The sequence below is a fragment of the Dendrobates tinctorius genome, unplaced genomic scaffold (assembly GCF_039654945.1).
Source record: "Dendrobates tinctorius isolate UK_male_01 unplaced genomic scaffold, ASM3965494v1 ptg000140l, whole genome shotgun sequence".
NCBI lineage: Eukaryota > Metazoa > Chordata > Amphibia > Anura > Dendrobatidae > Dendrobates > Dendrobates tinctorius.
Window position 1 is genome coordinate 11,305,132 of NW_027361808.1, and position 17,298 is coordinate 11,322,429.

Genomic DNA, 17,298 nt, shown 5'->3' on the forward strand with positions numbered 1-17,298 from the left:
CTTCCCTTCCAAGCTCTGCCATGCGCCCAAACAGTGTTTTACCCCCACATATAAGGTATCAGCATACTCAGGACAAATTGAAAAACAACTTTTGGGGTCCAATTTCTCCTGTTACCCTTAGGAAAATAAAAAATTGTGGGCAAAAATATCATTTTTGTGGAAAAAAATGATTTTTTTATCTTCACGCCCAGGCGTTATAAACTTCTGTGAAGCACTTGGGGGTTCAAAGTGCTCACCACACATCTAGATAAGTTCCGTGGGGGGTCTAGTTTCCAAAATGGGGTCACTTGTGGGGAGTTTCAATAGTTTAGGTACATCAGGGGCTCTCCAAACGCACATGACCAATCCATCAAAGTCTGCATTCCAAAACGTCACTACTTCCCTTCCGAGCCCCGACATGTGCCCATACAGTAGTTTTCTCCCACATATGAGGTATCAGCGTACTCAGGACAAATTGGACAACAACTTTTGGGGTCCAATTTATCCTGTTACCCTTGGGAAAATAAAAAAATGGGTACTAAAAGATGATGTTTGTGGAAAAAATACGATATTTTTATTTCCACGCCCGGTCGTTATAAACTTCTGTGAAGCACTGGGGGGTTCAAAGTGCTCACCACACATCTAGATAAGTTCCTTAGGGGGTCTAGTTTCCAAAATGGGGTCACTTGTGGGGGGTTTCCACTGTTTAGGTACATCAGGGGCTCTCCAAAAGCAACATGACACCCGCAGACCATTCCATCAAACTCTGCATTCCAAAACATCACTACTTTCCTTCCGAGCCCCGACGTGTGTCCATACAGTAGTTTTCTCCCACATATGAGGTATCAGCGTACTCAGGACAAATTGGACAACAACTTTTGGGGTCCAATTTCTCCTTGTACCCTTGGGAAAATAAAAAAATTGGTGACTAAAATCATGTTTGTGGAAAAAATACGATTTTTGTATTTTCACGCACGGGCGTTATAAACTTCTGTGAAGCACTGGGGGGTTCAAAGTGCTCACCACACATCTAGATAAGTTCCTTGGGGGCTCTAGTTTCCAAAATGGTGTCATTTGTGGGGGGTTTCTACTGTTTTGGTACATCAGGGGCTTTCCAAACGCGACATGGTGTCCGATCTCAATTCCAGCCAAAAACGTCAAATGGCGCTGCTTCCCTTTCGAGCTCTGCCATGCGCCCAAATAGTCATTTACACCCACATATGGGGTATCAGTGTACTCAGGACAAATTGCACAATAACTTTTAGGGACCTATTACCCTTGGAGAAATAAAAATTGGGGGTGAAAAGATCATTTTTGTGGAAAAAATATGATTTTTTAATTGTACCGCTGTACGTTATAAACTTCTGTGAAGCCCTTGTGGGTTCAAAGTTCTCACCACATATCTAGATAAGTTCCTTGGGGGGTCTAGTTTCCAAAATGGGGTCACTTGGGGGGGTTTCCACTGTTTAGGTACATCAGGGGCTCTCCAAACACGACATGGCGTCCGATCTGAATTCCAGCCAATTTTGCATTGAAAAAGTCAAATGGCGCTCTTTCCCTGCTGAGGTCTGCCATGCGCCGAAACAGTGGTTCCCCCCCACATATCAGGTATCGGCGTACTCAGGACAAATTGCACAATAACTTTTGCAGTCCAATTTCTCCTGTTACCCTTGGTAAATTAAAAAAAATTGAACCTGAAGTATTTTTTTAGTGAAAAAAAGTTAAATGTTCATTTTTTTTTTAAATATTCAAAAAATTCCTGTGACGCACCTAAAGGGTTAATAAACTTCTTGAATGTGGTTTTGAGCACCTTAAGGGGTGCAGTTTTTAGAATGGTGTCACTTTTGGGTATTTTCTATCATATCAAAGTGGTTTCAAATGTGATGTGGTCCGTAAAAATAAAATGGTGTTGCAAAAATGAGAAATCGCTGGTCAACTTTTAACCCTTATAACTTCCTAACAAAAAAAAATTTTGGTTTCAAAATTGTGCTGATGTAAAGTAAACATGTGGGAAATGTTACTTATTCAGTTTTTTGTGTGCTATATCTCTGTGATTTAAGGGCATAAAAATTCAAAGTTGGAAAATTGCGAAATTTTCAAAATTTTCGCCAAATTTCCGTTTTTTTCACAAATAAACGCAAGTTATTTGAATGAAATTTTACCACTAACATGAAGTACAATATGTCACAAGAAAACAATGTCAGAATCACCGGGATCCATGGAAGCGTTTCAGAGTTATTACCTCATAAAGGGACAGTGGTCAGAATAGTAAAAATTGGCCTGGTCATTAACGTGCAAGCCACCCTTGTGGCTTAAGGGGTTAATATCAGAAGGAAGTGAATCTACCAAAGGTTTGAGATGGTCCACAGAGGCTTCCATTTCTGTAGACAATCGTGCAGCCAGGTGGGATAGTAGTGAATTTGTGTACCTTTTGGATGGGTATACAGGTATGTGGAAATTCGGGAATTAAGCCATTCATTATTTCTTTTGAGAAAATGCCATTATAGAAAGCCTATTCTATGTCCTGAAGTTGATTCTGAAAACTGTTGAACCAGTCTTTTATAGCAATTATGAGCTAAGATCATCGAACAAGCCTTCTATAATGGCATTATCTCCAAAAATTTAATGAATGACCTGATTCCTGAGTTTCCGCAAAATCAGTGCCTATATCTACGTCCAAAGGTGCTCAATTCCTCTACTATCCTACCTGGCTGCCCTATTGTCTGCGGGAGGCCTCTATGAGCATATATAGGTAAGTGCCTAGACTTCCATCTCAAACTTTTGCTAGATTCCCTTCCTTCCTATATTACACATCGGTGATGTTCTTGGGAAAAGAGGGTAATATGTGGCTGCTGACTTTAGATGTTGAGCCGTTGTACACATTCATCAGACATAGCGACTATATTGAATAATCTAGAATATTTCTTCATATGACCACACTAGATCGTGGCTTCATTGAATTTCTTTTGATTCTGTTAGAATATGCCCTCACACATTTCTTTCTCTTTAAGGAGACCCTGCAGCACCAACTCCAAGGTACCGCTATGGGGGCAGTATTCATGTCCTCATGTGAATTTATTTCTTGGACTATGGGAAAGATTTAATTTTCTGACTAACCCTGTACACCTCAATAAGGATATTTCTACTTGAATTCGATACATTGATGACATTCTCATTATTTGTCAGGGATCTGAGCAAGACTTACGTTCTTTCCTGCAACACCTCAATCTAAATTACTTCAGTGTTAAAATTACCTGCAATTATGGTCAGTCGAGTATCGGATTCCTTGACACCAGAATCTACAAATATGAGGATGTATTTCTTTACACAGAGGTATTCAGAAAAAAGACGATGGTCAACTCTGTTGCATGCTGCATCTTCACATTCAAGGACTCTCAAGAACAGCATCACCTATGGGAAAGAGCAAAATGATTTGTTCCAATGAGCTCTCTTTTTAGGAATAAGCACAATGGTTCTCTCAAAGAGGATTTTCAACTCATGTCATTAGTGAAGGCTGAACAAGAGTGTGTAACATCATCAGTATAGTAAATCTTAGCTTGGGTATCCATGGTTTCGACCACTTGCAACTTTCACTGTGAGTGGTCGTAACCATGGATGCCAAAGCTAATGCAATGCCCGGCACATAATGTAAGCAACATAGCTTATCAGAAGAATTATACTACGTTTCTAATTGGAGGTATGTATTGGTATAGGATCATGGAGATGAGTACTCCTTTTCAGTTATTTTTTTTTTTTTTTTGTGAACTGTTGAAAATTGAATTATGTCATTAGTGATGATTTTTTTTTTTGTTCCCATTGCAGTCGGTACCAGACTCTGTCCTGCACCAAATGCTGCACTATCCTTGGCAGGTTTTATCATTCTACACCCAGAGATCAGAAGCACAAGCTAAATCAGTTCACCATTGACAAAAAAGTTATTAGTGTGTAAGTACTAAGTGGCATTGAATTGTCGTAAAAGCGTTATTTAGGCTTAGGCTTTGTTCACGCTTTACATTTTTGCTTTGTTTTTATTTTCTTGTACATGTTGATAATGTTTACTGCCCCTCAAAAAACATTATGCAGCTTCTTTATTTTTTTTGCTAAATCTGATAACTGCACTTTTTGCTGCATTTTTGCACTTACCCATTGCTTTCTATGAGTGAAAAAATGCTGAAAGTGACATCCTGCATCTTTCAAGAATGTAGAAGTTTTCCTATTCAGTTAGGAGCAAAAACCAATGTGTGTGCATAAGATTTCTGAAATCTTGTTGCTTTTACTGATGCTGTAAAACGCAGCTTAAAATTTTGCATAAAAAAAGGCAACCTGTGAACACAGCCTTAGAGCTCACTAGACTGTCCTTTTTTATGTTCAAGATATAAAGTTGAAATTTATTCTAGATACCATTTTGGAGAAAATCTTCAGCAATCAATACCCGTCTCTGAAGCCCCAATCACTCTGGAGACAAGTCAAGGTTATCTGGATCAAATTGAAAAGGTAATTAGAAACCTATAAAAGTTAGGTGTTTTAACGATCATATTAAAACTTTGGATAAGTTTGTTATTCATCCACAAATGACTGTACACTGGTCACCTGACTTTATTAGATTACTGACTACTTAAGAATGTGGTGACACCTGGGACAGAATTTTATTAACATTTGCATAAGCTGAACTTCTTGGCTTACTGTCAATTTTGGACAAGTAGTTGTTAATTTTTCATGTATTCGGCTATATTGACAGCGTACAGCTTATTTAAAGTGAACACGTCACTTGGTTCATGCTACCCAAACTACTCTGCCAACTCTGAAATTCTATGGTGTTTCGAAAAAAATATAGTTTGAAGAGCTCTCTGAGGGCCAGAGAACAGACTAGTTTGGTGTTGTCACCAGCTGGCTCTTATCAGCGCCCTTCTTGGAGATTTAACAGTTCTCTTCTATATGTTGTGGTAGAGTGCTTCACTTGTCTGGACACCGAGGTGTATCTGGAAAACCATCTCTATAAGAAAAGGCTTGGTTTATTTTATTGGGATAAACCAAGCTTAAAAGTAAACACAGCCCTCCTGCCAAAAACAGCAAAAGAAACAGTCCTTTTCCTAGCGAGATCTACCCGCTTACAGACAGCAATGTCATTGGTTCAGTTAGAGCACACCACTCCCTGGAGTCCCATCTCTCCAGGAACCACTGATCACTGGAAGTTCTGCCAGTCGGCTACTTAAGTCCTGACCTTGTGACTCCTTCAACATGTGATTGATCACATGATTCTGACATCACAAAGGGCTGTTTCTCAGGAGGAGATACGTGGTCATTCTCACTCCCCGCTCTATGAATGTCAACTAAAACCAGCCGATTATATAATTTTATATGTATCATCCCAACATGTAGTGATGGAGGAAACTAATCTGGTTTTACATCACTGACGCGATCATGTGCAGTGACATGTATCTCTCTTCCATCAGTGACTGTCACAATGTACATATCGAGAGACCTGCCAGTCACCTAGAGCAGCGCGGGTCCCAAGCTAGCATTCAACTACATCATCTCAGAAACGCTGGCATGTTGCAAAGAAAAATATACCTGGGTGCAATTGTCAAAATCCTATAAACACGTAGTAAAAGGAGCCATAAGTGGAAAAAAACTTCAGTGCTTTCTTTACAATGATCAAGATATGTAAAATATTTGAAAAAACCTAAAAGGAGAGTATCAAACACAGGCAAAGCCACTCAAAAATTATGAAGTACAACATAAGTTAATTACTGAATGCTAATAACAACCTCAGTACTAGACTGTGTGTTAGTCACAAATGCAGATATATGGTGGGATAAATCCCTACCACAAGAAAAACATGAAAGGATATAATAGAAAAATTATTTTGTAGGAAGTCCATAAATCTCCAGGACTAATGGCCATTAAGAGAATGTGCAAAGGCTATGAGAAGGAATTAATGAGTAAGAAAACAAAGCATGTAAATTGCTTAAAGGGAACCTGTCACCCCCTGCAGGCGTTTTTAAGTAAAAGAGCCACCTTGTGCAGCACTAATGCTGCATTCTGTCAAGATGGCTTTTATTTAGCGTCCCTTCCACCGCCGAAATAATCGTTTTTAAAGTTGGTCAGACATACCTGATATTTGTAAGGGGGCAGGGCTTTCTCCCCTGGACACATAGCCTCACATACGTCAGTCATGTCCTGTTTTTGAATTTGGTGCCGCCTCCTCAGTATTCATTTCTTTTTCTGGTGCCTGCTGCACCGCTGCCCTGCTTAGCTCCGCCCCTACTGGTCAAATGGTGCTGACGTCATCACAGGTCCTGCTGCACCACTGAAAGAATATTACAGCGCAGGTGCAAGAAAAAGAAATGAACGCTGCACCTGCGCTTTAATCTTTCAGTGGTGCAGCAGGACCTGTGATGACGTCAGCACCATGTGACCAGTTAGGGCGGAGCTAAGCAGGGCAGCGGTGCAGCAGGCACCAGAAAAAGAAATTAACACTGAGGAGGCGGCGCCAAATTCAAAAGCAGGACATGACTGACGGATGTGAGGCGTCTCTGTCAGAGGGGGAAAGCCCTGCCCCCCTGACAAATATCAAGTATGTCTGACCAATTTTAAAAACTATTATTTCGGTGGTGGAAGGGAAGCTAAATAAAAGAGCCACCTTGACAGAATGCAGCATTAGTGCTGCACAAGACGGCTCCCTTTAATGAATCGCCAAATAATGACCACGTCCATATTTAAAAGCACATTTGCCAATGAATAGATAAGTCACATGATAAGTGATGTGTTAACCTCAGAGGAAGCTGAAAGCGAAACGCACGACAGGGGTGCTCCTTTCGGCCTGCCACACAGGTATATTCCTATTTTGGTACACTGATCCTTTCAGCTCACATGCTATGTTGCTCAGGGCTGAGCTATATCTTTATACATATAACTTTGGTATGGAAATGAGGGTGCGTCTTACTGGGTGTTGGGGGGCGACTGTGGTGTAACTGGGTCACAGGAGACAGGGTCGCTGCTTCAGGAGGCCAGCGGCATGTTTGGGGGTCCTGTGCTTTCATAAGATGCTGGTTGAGTGGAGTCCCCTTTCCCAATGATTTCCCTGCTGTGGGCTTTGGGAAAATGCCGCTGGAGGTTGCACATGTGCAGATTAAGATCTCTGGAGAAGAAATATCGTCTCCCGAGATCTCAATCTGTAAATGCCTCCTGTGATCACCGCCGCCTCCACCCAATAAGCTACCAATAAAGCAGACTATAAGATGCACCACCATTTTATTGGAAAAAATGTTTTACTGTTTTCCATCCCAAAATTTGGGGTGCGTCTTTTTCCGCAAAATACCGTACATCTTTTTATTGGGTGGGGCGATTTTGAAAGTGTTTTAATTTCCTTACTTTAATTCCTTTTGGGGAACCTGAATCAGCAATTTGTTTGATCGCCTGTACTATATACTGCAAACAATTGTACTGCAGAATATAGGACAAATCATTGATCTCCTGTGAAGCCCAACTGCTGGCTGGTCATCATAGGAGCACCGTCAAGGTAGGATCAGGGCTGTGGAGTCGGAGTCGGTGCTCATTTTGGTGGAGTCGGAGTTGGAGTCGGTATAAAATGGACCGACTCCGACTCCTAAAATATATAATAAATTGGGTACAGTAGTTCAATGCAGAATGTGCTGAATATTTTTTCATAGGAATTTGGGAAAGTTATGAAATGTCCTATAAATGACTGTTCTATTCCTGATCTAAGGCTACATTCACACACAGCGTTTTTCCTGTGTTTTTTGAAGATACGTTTTTCAGCTGCAAAAGCAGATCATCTTTTTAAAAAACTGCATCACCTGAAAGGTTTTTGAGCTAATAGATAATGTTTTCAATAGCAAAAGCAGATTAGAAATCTGCTCTATCTATCCATATCTGTCTATCCATATCGTATCTGTACCAAAAAGAATGAAAACCGGGTAGTACACCAATATATATTCTGTTCTATCTAAATATCTTGTTTATTGGATCATAAAAATGATTAAATGTCTGAGGTTCACATTGTACTACAATAAATTTTTCACTTAAATATAAGCAATATGTGTAGGAGTCGTGGAGTCGGAGTTGGAGTCGGAGTCGGTGTAAGGGAAATTGAGGAGTCTGAGTCGCAGGTTTGGCTTACCGACTCCACAGCCCTGGGTAGGATTGAGTATGTTTCATACGGCCCCCATCTGCTGTGTATTTATGCTTAGAAACCACCCCTTGAATCGGAGGCACATTAGTGGTTATTGTATCAGTAATCTGCGCCTCCTGCTCTGATCAATGGGGTTTTCTGCATCCTCCAATACATTAGTGTTGTTACCTGGTATTGGCAAGTATGGCCACATTTTTTTCTTTGATATCATTATTGACATCGGCTTATGAGGAGTTACACTTCTAGGATCGACAAATATCCCAGGACTAGCAGTTACAGAAGGAGCTAGTGCTTCGGCACAGAAGCTGACGAATAGATCTGTCATGGAGCATTAATTGACATATGCTCATGTGCAATACGTCAGATAGCGCTAAAGGGTTAAGTATAGAATTCTCCTTTTAAAGTTAATTTGTCACCTATTTTTTCGACTATAAGTTGCGGCCACTGCCATCAGGGTTTTATCTACAGCATTCTGTAATGCTGTAGATAAGCCCCCGATGTAACCTAAAAGAGAAAAATGAGTTATATTATACTCACCCAGGGGAGGTCCGGGGACCCCTTGATAAAGCGACGTTGTGTGCCAGCGAAACGCGCGTCGGGGTGGACATATGGTTGGGAAACTTCCTCCTTGTTATTACTTAACTCCGGTAAGCCCGTTTGTTATTTGTGGTGGGGATTCTCTTTGCTTTTACAATTGGTTACATCATGGGCTTCTCTGTGGCGTTATTGGTAATGGGATTATTTATTGTCCCTTATACCTGACACTTATATTATGTGTAGGTCTTTTCCCCCTCTTTGTCTGTATTGTCTGGACTATATTGACCATTGTGATTTTTTGTGTGATTTTATATGTAAATTATTGAATAAAATTTGTACTGCTTTTTTACACATATCACCTGTCACTTCTTTCCTTTCTCCTGGTTTTCCATGTTTATTGGAGTTGGTGTAGTTCTTTAAATAGAGTGAATAACCACTGGGTGTGTTCCCCTCTTTTTTCTCTGGAACTATTATGCAGCTGGAAGTGTTATCATTAACTAATATAGAATGTACAGAGCTCATTATTGCAATACTCTAATATCTCTACTTTGCTTAGTTAATGTGTCTGGTTCTGATTTATTTTTCTTTGTCTTAATTTAGCAAAAGGCACTTTTAGAAGTGCTTCAGAGGAGACTCACAATACTGAAGGAAAAAGTGTCTTCTGAGCAGAACTTGGATAGCAGCCTGTAGAATTTGGTGAGTGATCGACGGGTACCTTCTAACTATGCTTGGGCTATGGTGACCTATTCTGGAGATGTGTTCTCAGACTTATTCAGATTGTCTTATTTACCAAGATGGTCTGTTCTTTGCACACCATACTCAGCAGATCAGGGATAATATTCAAAACTGTGGATAGGCTCTGATAGTTATAATAATAATAATACATTTTATTTTTATAGCGCCGACATATTCCGCAGCACTTTACATTTCAGAGGGGATTTGTACAGACAATAGACATTACAGCATAACAATAATCACATACAGTAGATTATAACAAATACCAAGAGGAGTGAGGGCCCTGCTCGCAAGCTTACAGTCTATGAGGAAAGAGGTAGACACGAAAGGTGGGTGGTAACAGTTGCCCTGATTGTATGGACCAGCCATAATGTTAAGTGTGTAACAGTACAGACAGAGGGCTAATGGATGCATAAAGCATGTGGGAACATGATGCTGGGAACCTGGTTATGGTAAAACTTTTGGCTCTGCCACACAGGGATAGGTTAGGTTAATGTGTTGAGGCGATAGGCCAGTCTGAATAAATGCGTTTTCAGGACACGCTTAAAATTGTGGGGATTGGGGACTAATCGTATTGACCTGGGAAGTGCATTCCAAAGAATTGGCGCGGCACGTGTAAAGTCTTGGAGACGGGAGTGGGAGGTTCTGACTATTGAGGATACTAACCTCAGGTCATCAGCAGAACGGAGGGCGCGGGTAGGGTGGTATACTGAAACAAGGGAGGAGATGTAGGGTGGTGCTGAGCCATGGAGGGCTTTGTGGGTGAGGGTAATAAGTTTATACTGAATTCTGGAGTGGATGGGTAGCCAGTGTAATGACTGGCACAAGGTAGAGGCATCGGTGTAACGATTGGTGAGGAATATGATCCTGGCTGCAGCGTTATATTCCTTATAAGAATTAAAGCGAAACAGTCACTTCAAGAAATGTTATTTGCCAGCAGATATAGGCTAATAGAGATGCAGGCTTTCCAGTAAGCCGATTTGTAGCCAGCTTACTGCAACAGTGGTGACAAGGAGAAACGTTATGTTATCACATCCACCACTCGTTTTCAGTCATAGCTGTGCTGCTGGGAGTGATTACAGTCAGCACCCACTATCTGTGAGCATGGGTATCACTCCCCTCACTTTGATTCACAGCCTTATCTGCACACATACACTGCAGAGCAGTCAGTAAAGTACAGGGGAGTGATTACACAGTATAGTGACTGTAAGTGCTCCCTGGAAACAAGTGGAAGCTTGATAAATCCTACTTCATATTCTCTGTCGCATTTGTTCCAATAAACCAGCTTCACAGGATTTAAAGGCGATCGGTCTGCAGATTAACCCTAGATCTGCAGTTAAATAACATTTCTCGAGGAAGCAGGTTCCCTTTAACCCCTTTACCCCCAAGGGTGGTTTGCATGTTAAAGCAAACCGGTCAGCAGTTTTGCCCGATATAAGATGCGGCCACGGCCTTTCAGGGCTTATCTACAGCATTCTATAATGCTGTAGATAAGCCCCCGGTTCGACCTGTAAGATAAGAAAAATAAGTTATTATACTCATCGGGGGAGGGGAGGGGTTGGGGTGGTGCGGTCCGGGTCCGATGGGTGTCGCAGGTCCGGGTCTGGCGCCTTCAATTTTCTTGCGATGCTGCCCTCCTTTTGCTTCATCGCTTTCCGGCATCGCGCTTCTGCGCAGGCGTACTTATCTGCCTTGTTGAGGGCACAGTAAAGTACTGCAGTGCGCTGGGAAAGAGAGACCGCCTTCCTTGGTGAGCATGATAAAACTTATTTTTCTTATCTTTCAGGCTGGACTGGGGGCTTATCTACAGCAGTATGGAATGCTGTATATAAGCCCTGAAAGGCAGTGGCCGTATCTTATATCAGCCAAAACTGCTGACAGATTCCCTTTAACCCCTTCCCGGCCAGCGACACAGCGTCTAAATCATGAAAGTCGGTGCCAATCCGACCAATGACGCATACTGTATTCTGTGTCATGACTTGATAGCCCCCTTGTGGGTGGGGTGACCGGGGTCAATAAAAGGATTCCCAATCCGCAGATACAGGGGGCTTTGTACTTCGCCCCCCGTGGCTACGATCGCTCTGATTGGTACCTCCTATGTCCCCGTGTCGCTCCTGGTGTCACTCTTCCCTCCTGCATGGGCACCACCATCTTCCAAAATGGCGGGCGCATGCGTAGTGTGCCCGTCAAATCTGCAAAGCTGCAGATTCCATTAATTTATTTTGATCAGTGTGATAATCTTTCACAGTGATAAAAAAAAAATAGTGAATCATCCCCCCCCCCTTATCACCACCCCCACAAATAATAAAATAAAGTAAATATTTTTATTTCTCTGTTAGGGTTAGAATTAGGGTTAGAATTAGGGTTAGGGTTGAAATTAGGGTTAAGATTAGGGTTAGGGGTGTGTTGGTTGGGATTAGGGTTAGACCTGTGGTTAGGGTTGGGATTAGGGTTAGGGATGTGTTGGGGATAGTGATTTGGTTAGGGGTGTGTTGGGGTTAAGGATGAGTTAGAATTGAGGGGTTACTGCTATTTAGGCACATCAGAGGGTCTCCAAACATGACTTGGCGCCACCACTGATTCCAGCCAATTTTGCGTTCAAAAAGTCAAACAGTGCTCTCTCCCTTCCAAGCTCTGCCATACGCCCAAACAGTGGTTTACTCCAACATATGGGGGGTATCAGCGTACTCAGGACAAACTGGACAACAACTTTTGGGGTCAAGTTTCTCCTGTTACCCTTGTGAAAATAAAAAATTGCGGGCTAAAATATTATTTTTTGAGGGGAAAAAAATGATTTTTTATTTTCACGGCTCTGTTTTAAACTTCTGTGAAGCACTTGGGGGTTCAAAGTGCTCACCGCACATCTAGATAAGTTCCTTGGGGTTTTTTTTTTTTCAAAATGCGGTCACTTGTGGGGGATAGGGCTAAGCAACAGCACATGTGAAAAAGACTTGGGTATACTAATAGATCACAGACTGAATATGAGTCAACAGTGTGACGCAGCAGCAAAAAGGGCAAATGCAATTCTAGGATGTATTAACAGAAGCATATAGTCTAGATCACATGAAGTCATTATTGCCCTCTACTCCTCTTTGGTCAGACCTCATCTGGAATACTGTGTCCAGTTTCGGGCGCCACATTTTAAAAAAGACGTCAACAAACAGTAGCAAGTTCAGAAAAGAGCGACCAGAATGGTGACCGGTCTGCAAACCCTGTCTTATGAGGAAAGGTTGCAGGATTTGGGAATGTTTAGCTTGCAAAAGAGAAAACTGAGAGGAGACTTAATAGCGGTCTACAAATATCTCAAGGGCTGTCACATTGTAGAAGGATCATCTTTATTCTCATCCGTCCTTAGTCAAACAGGCCAAGGTCACATGGACGGATCATGTCAGATGTCAGAAAGGAGTTAAACTTCTAAATGTTCATTGATGGTTTTGTATGTTGCTCAGACTGTACCTTTTATGTTATGATTTTATGTGACTATTCTTATATATGCAGTAATTTTCTGGTATTTGTTTAACTCCTAAAACATGATTTCAATTAAAGTTTATTTGTTAGCAGCAAGATTAAAACATTGTTTTACAGGAAAGGACAAGCACCCAGGATTTCTGGCATAGTTGTGGAAGACCATGTTAAATGTAAGAGCTGCGGACACATGACTTCAATAACTGCTATCAAGTCAAAGGAGCTATGATTGTGCGCTACCTGCTTTGGAAGTTTTATGAAAGCTTTTAGTTTTCATAAGAGCAAATAATACAGTTTGTTGTTGTTGAGGCAAATTGCTGGTGTTAGCAGTCCTGCACTGATGTTAATTTAAAATCTTTGTTGCTATAACAACTGAAATACAGAATTACTAGCACAGATGTGGACTGAGCTGTAATGGAGGAGCCATGTAATATGAAAAGTTAAAAAAAAAAAAAAAAGCAGTTTGTTACTATGCCTTTTTAGCTGATGGCTTGTACATTTATAGAACAAGCTAGGTTGTGTATCATAACAGCATTGGGCACAAATATATAATGAGCGTATTCATAATTCACCTTTAAAGGGAATCTGTCACCCCTTTGTTGAGATATCATATAATGATATCATTCAATTGTGTGTCACATAAAGATTCTCTTAGTACTTTTGCTTCCCCCTGACCCCACACCTTTCATGCATAAATACCTTTTTTATATCAGTTCAGATGTATGTAAATTGCTGCGGTCCGATGGGTGGGGCTTATTCGCCTGCTCTACCCCCCCCCCCCCTGTCTTTCGCTACGCATTTCTTCTTCCTGCGTTAACGTATTGTTTCAGCGCTTGCGCATTGCAAAGGCCTCCGGCGCTTGCGCAGTATGCTTTGCTAAACTGTGGGCAAAGCATATAATCGTTACTGCGCATGCGTCGGTATTTTTCCCTGCGTCTATGACCTGGAAGTCTTCATATGCATATGAAGCGCTGAAACAATACGTGAACGCAAGAAGAAGAAATGCGTAGCGCAAGACAGGGAGGGGGCGAGCAGGCGAATAAGCCCCGCCCATCGGACCGCGGCAATTTACATACATCTGAACCGATATAAAAAAGGTATTTATTCATGAAAGGTGCGGGGTCAGGGGGAAGCAAAAGTACGAAGAGAATCCTTATGTGACACACAATTGAATTATATCATATGATATCTCAAAAAAAGGGGTGACAGATTCCCTTTAAGTGTCACCAGCCTGATGCAGCAGTTGGAAGGTGAAGTTTATGCCCTATGTTTAGTGACAATATTTGTTTCTTCGAGCTGGTCCAAGCTGGTGTGTTTTAGTATCCAAATAGCAGCCTGAAGTTGCTGTGTGTCAGGTCCTAAGTATACATGTGGCCTGGACAGTCATGAGAGGTGTATGATCGACCCACTTCAAGGTTCTTTTGTGTTCTAATTGATCAGAACTTCTGCCCTGTGTTTGAATGGTTCTTTGTTTGGTTTGATTAAATAAAGATTTTTCTTGTTTGTTTTCCATTGTACCATATTTATTGTACATACATTTTCAATTATTTAACACTGTTCACATATTTTACTCATTAACTCAAACTCACGACTCCATACTATTAAATCATGAGCATGCCTTTCCCAAAGGCTTCTGAGTTTGGACATGACCACAACACATAAAGAAGCCTGGTGCTATTGACACTTGGGACATAGCAGGACTTGGTGCAGATCAATAGCAAATCTAAATTTTGGCAGTTTTGTACAACTAATGTATTAAATGTGTGATATCTTGTGAAGTTCACTCATGGACAGTTGTGATAATCTCTCTCTCATGTAATGTGTGTAATGTATTATATATATTTAACAATTCCCCCTTTTCAAGGTGGACTGGAACCCTGAAAATAGACAAATTCTTCAATAAGATCAACGGGATCTTCATTCTTATATTGCAATGTAATTTAAAGAAAGTCAATATCTAATTGTTATATGGACTCAAAAACAATGTGTGACACTAGTCACAACCCACGGTAAGGCCATGAATCAGCACAGTCAGGTGTTTCGGGGTTAATACCTAAAGATAATGTATTAAACCAAGGGAAAATACGAAGTCGCAAGTCAGGTCACATGCCAGGGTTAGAATGTCAGAGAAATAGCGGATAGGCAAAAGGGGCAATAACAAACAGGTAGTCTGAACACGGTCCAAAGGTCAGCAGCGGAATATCAGATGCAAAGGGGCAATAACAAACAGGTAGTCAGAACACCGTCCAAAGGTCAGCAGCAGCAGAAGATCAGAATTTAAAGCACAGGGCACAGGCGAACACACCAGAGAGCACAAGCTTAGAACAATCTAAATAAGCAGCGCAGTTACCAAGAACATGGAGAACTTGTGGAAATCTTTGCACCTTCCAGTCAGATAGGTCAACCGAGCTGTCAATCCAAGCACTGATAGCTCAGCATGCCCCAGCACAGAATAGGATGACACAGCTGTCCATCACTGCATCCCAGCCACTCTGAGCAGAGGAATCATGACACAATGTAAACAAATTCTATTATGCTATGACTTATCTACATAATTATACTTCTCAAACAAAGCTGATTTGCCAAATCTTATCTGCATCTTAAAGGTTTCTCATGTTTATTTGATGTCAGCTTGCTCAGTTGATTACTTTTTTGATAACTTTTTAGCATAAACAATCTCTAAATGAACTTTAAGAGTGTAGTTTCTAAAATGGTTTCACTTTCGAGAGTTTTTTATGGTGTTTTGACATCTTCAGGGCATTGCAAATGCAACATGGCATGAACTGGAGTGATTTCCCTTATGAACCCTACCATGTGTCCAAATAGTAATTTCTGACCACATATGGGGTATTGGGGTGTCCGTTGTCTTTTGATTTTGGAAAGATGAAAAAATTAGGCTAAATCAACATTTTAAAGAAGAAAAAAACATTTAATTCTTCATTTCTTTTAGTTTGCATTAATTTTTGTGAAGCATTTTAAAGGTTAACAAACTTTCTGGATGCGGTTTTGAACATGTTGAAACATGTAGTTGTTGAAATTGGGTTTTCGTTGCAGGGTTTCTGTAGAGGCCCCTCAAAGTCACCTCAAAAGTGGTTCCTAAAAATACGTTTTGTAAATTTAATAGAAAAAAATAACAGGACACCTCTTTGTTATTGTGGTATAACCTATTCTACAGATTACGCAACAGGCTCTCGTATACATAAAAGTGAAGTTGCCAGGATAAACCAATAATCTGATGTGTATGTGGGTCTCCCGATTCTCCTTTGACAGCTGAGGTTAGGGCAAAGAAAGATTATTATTTTTAGAGCACCATGGATTCCATGGTGCTGTACATAAGGGATCACATACAAGATACTAATATAAATTACAATAAACACACTAACAATGACAGACCGGTACAGAGGGGCGAGGTGTCTCCTTGGGGCTTACAGTCTGCAAAATCCTGCTTGCTTGAATTCCAATGGCTGATCCTTTTGTTCTCTCTGAGGAGTCTGACATTTTCTTTCTAATTCGAGAACAAATGAACCATCTTGGTCAAGTGCTCCTGCGTGAGACAGGAGAAATACGTGTCCATCAACCAAATTTATTGCTGACAGCTATCTAATGTGCGTGGGGGCTTTAACTTATTTTCACTGTACAAATCTTTTACCATCTATCCATAATACATACAGACTTTGTGAGGGCTCATACTGAGTGTAGGGGGGGTTATGTTGGGTGAGTATAAGCAATAAAATTGGAATTAAAACTTAACTTTTAAAAATACATAAACACAACAAAACACATACAGCTCTGGCAGAAATTGAGACCACTGCACAATTTTATAAAAATCAGCTTCTCTACATATCTGACAGCCATTCCAGTCCATTGTCATTTGAATTCCAACCAGAGTACACCTCATTCTACTTATTGTGCTTCTGATTAGGTGATCACCTGAACCAAATCTTATTTAATGAAGGAAAGTATAAATAACCCTGCTGTGGTGTTCACAATCCTCTTGCAATAGGACAAACTGGATGGCAAAACAAGTGCTGGTAATATGCCAAAAGTAATAGGAATACGAAAATAACTTTTAACCATGCCAAAAGAGTTAAGTCTTGAATGAGGAAAAGGGCTCAATTGTGGCTTTACTAGCAGAGAGATACAGTGAGCGTCATGTTGCCTCCATCCTTAAAATTTCTAAGACGGCAGTCCATTACAACAAGGGGGCGGAAGTGAAGGAGCTGGGTGACGCGCGCCCACCTCGGGTGCGCCCGTAGAGAGGTGAGTGCGCCGGGATTCGGGAGGAGGAGCAGTGGGAGCGGAGGGCACAGCAGCAGGCGGCGTGACAGGAGCAGTGGGAGCGGGGAGCGCGGCAGCAGGTGGCGTGACACGTCTTTTAGCGTATGACAGCTGCCAAACATAAAAACCCGTTATAAATAGTAAATCAA

The 17,298-nt window shown here is 41.1% G+C and overlaps 1 protein-coding gene across 3 annotated transcripts in view; it reads left to right on the plus strand.

Moving 5' to 3' along the window:
- Positions 1–13,538, plus strand: part of LOC141049031 (protein Mis18-alpha-like) — a 140,726-nt gene extending 127,188 nt beyond the window's left edge. The window contains exons 3-6 of one of the 3 annotated variants that reach the window (XM_073545132.1): positions 3,802–3,924; positions 4,353–4,473; positions 9,272–9,367; positions 12,992–13,538. In XM_073545132.1, coding sequence (XP_073401233.1) covers positions 3,802–3,924; positions 4,353–4,473; positions 9,272–9,361 — 334 coding nt within the window. In that variant the 3' untranslated portion in view covers positions 9,362–9,367; positions 12,992–13,538. Of the gene's footprint in view, positions 1–3,801; positions 3,925–4,352; positions 4,474–9,271; positions 9,369–12,991 lie in introns of those variants that run through there. The other 2 variants (XM_073545135.1, XM_073545134.1) reach the window with 2 other exon arrangements.
- The last annotated feature ends 3,760 nt before the right edge of the window (positions 13,539–17,298 follow it).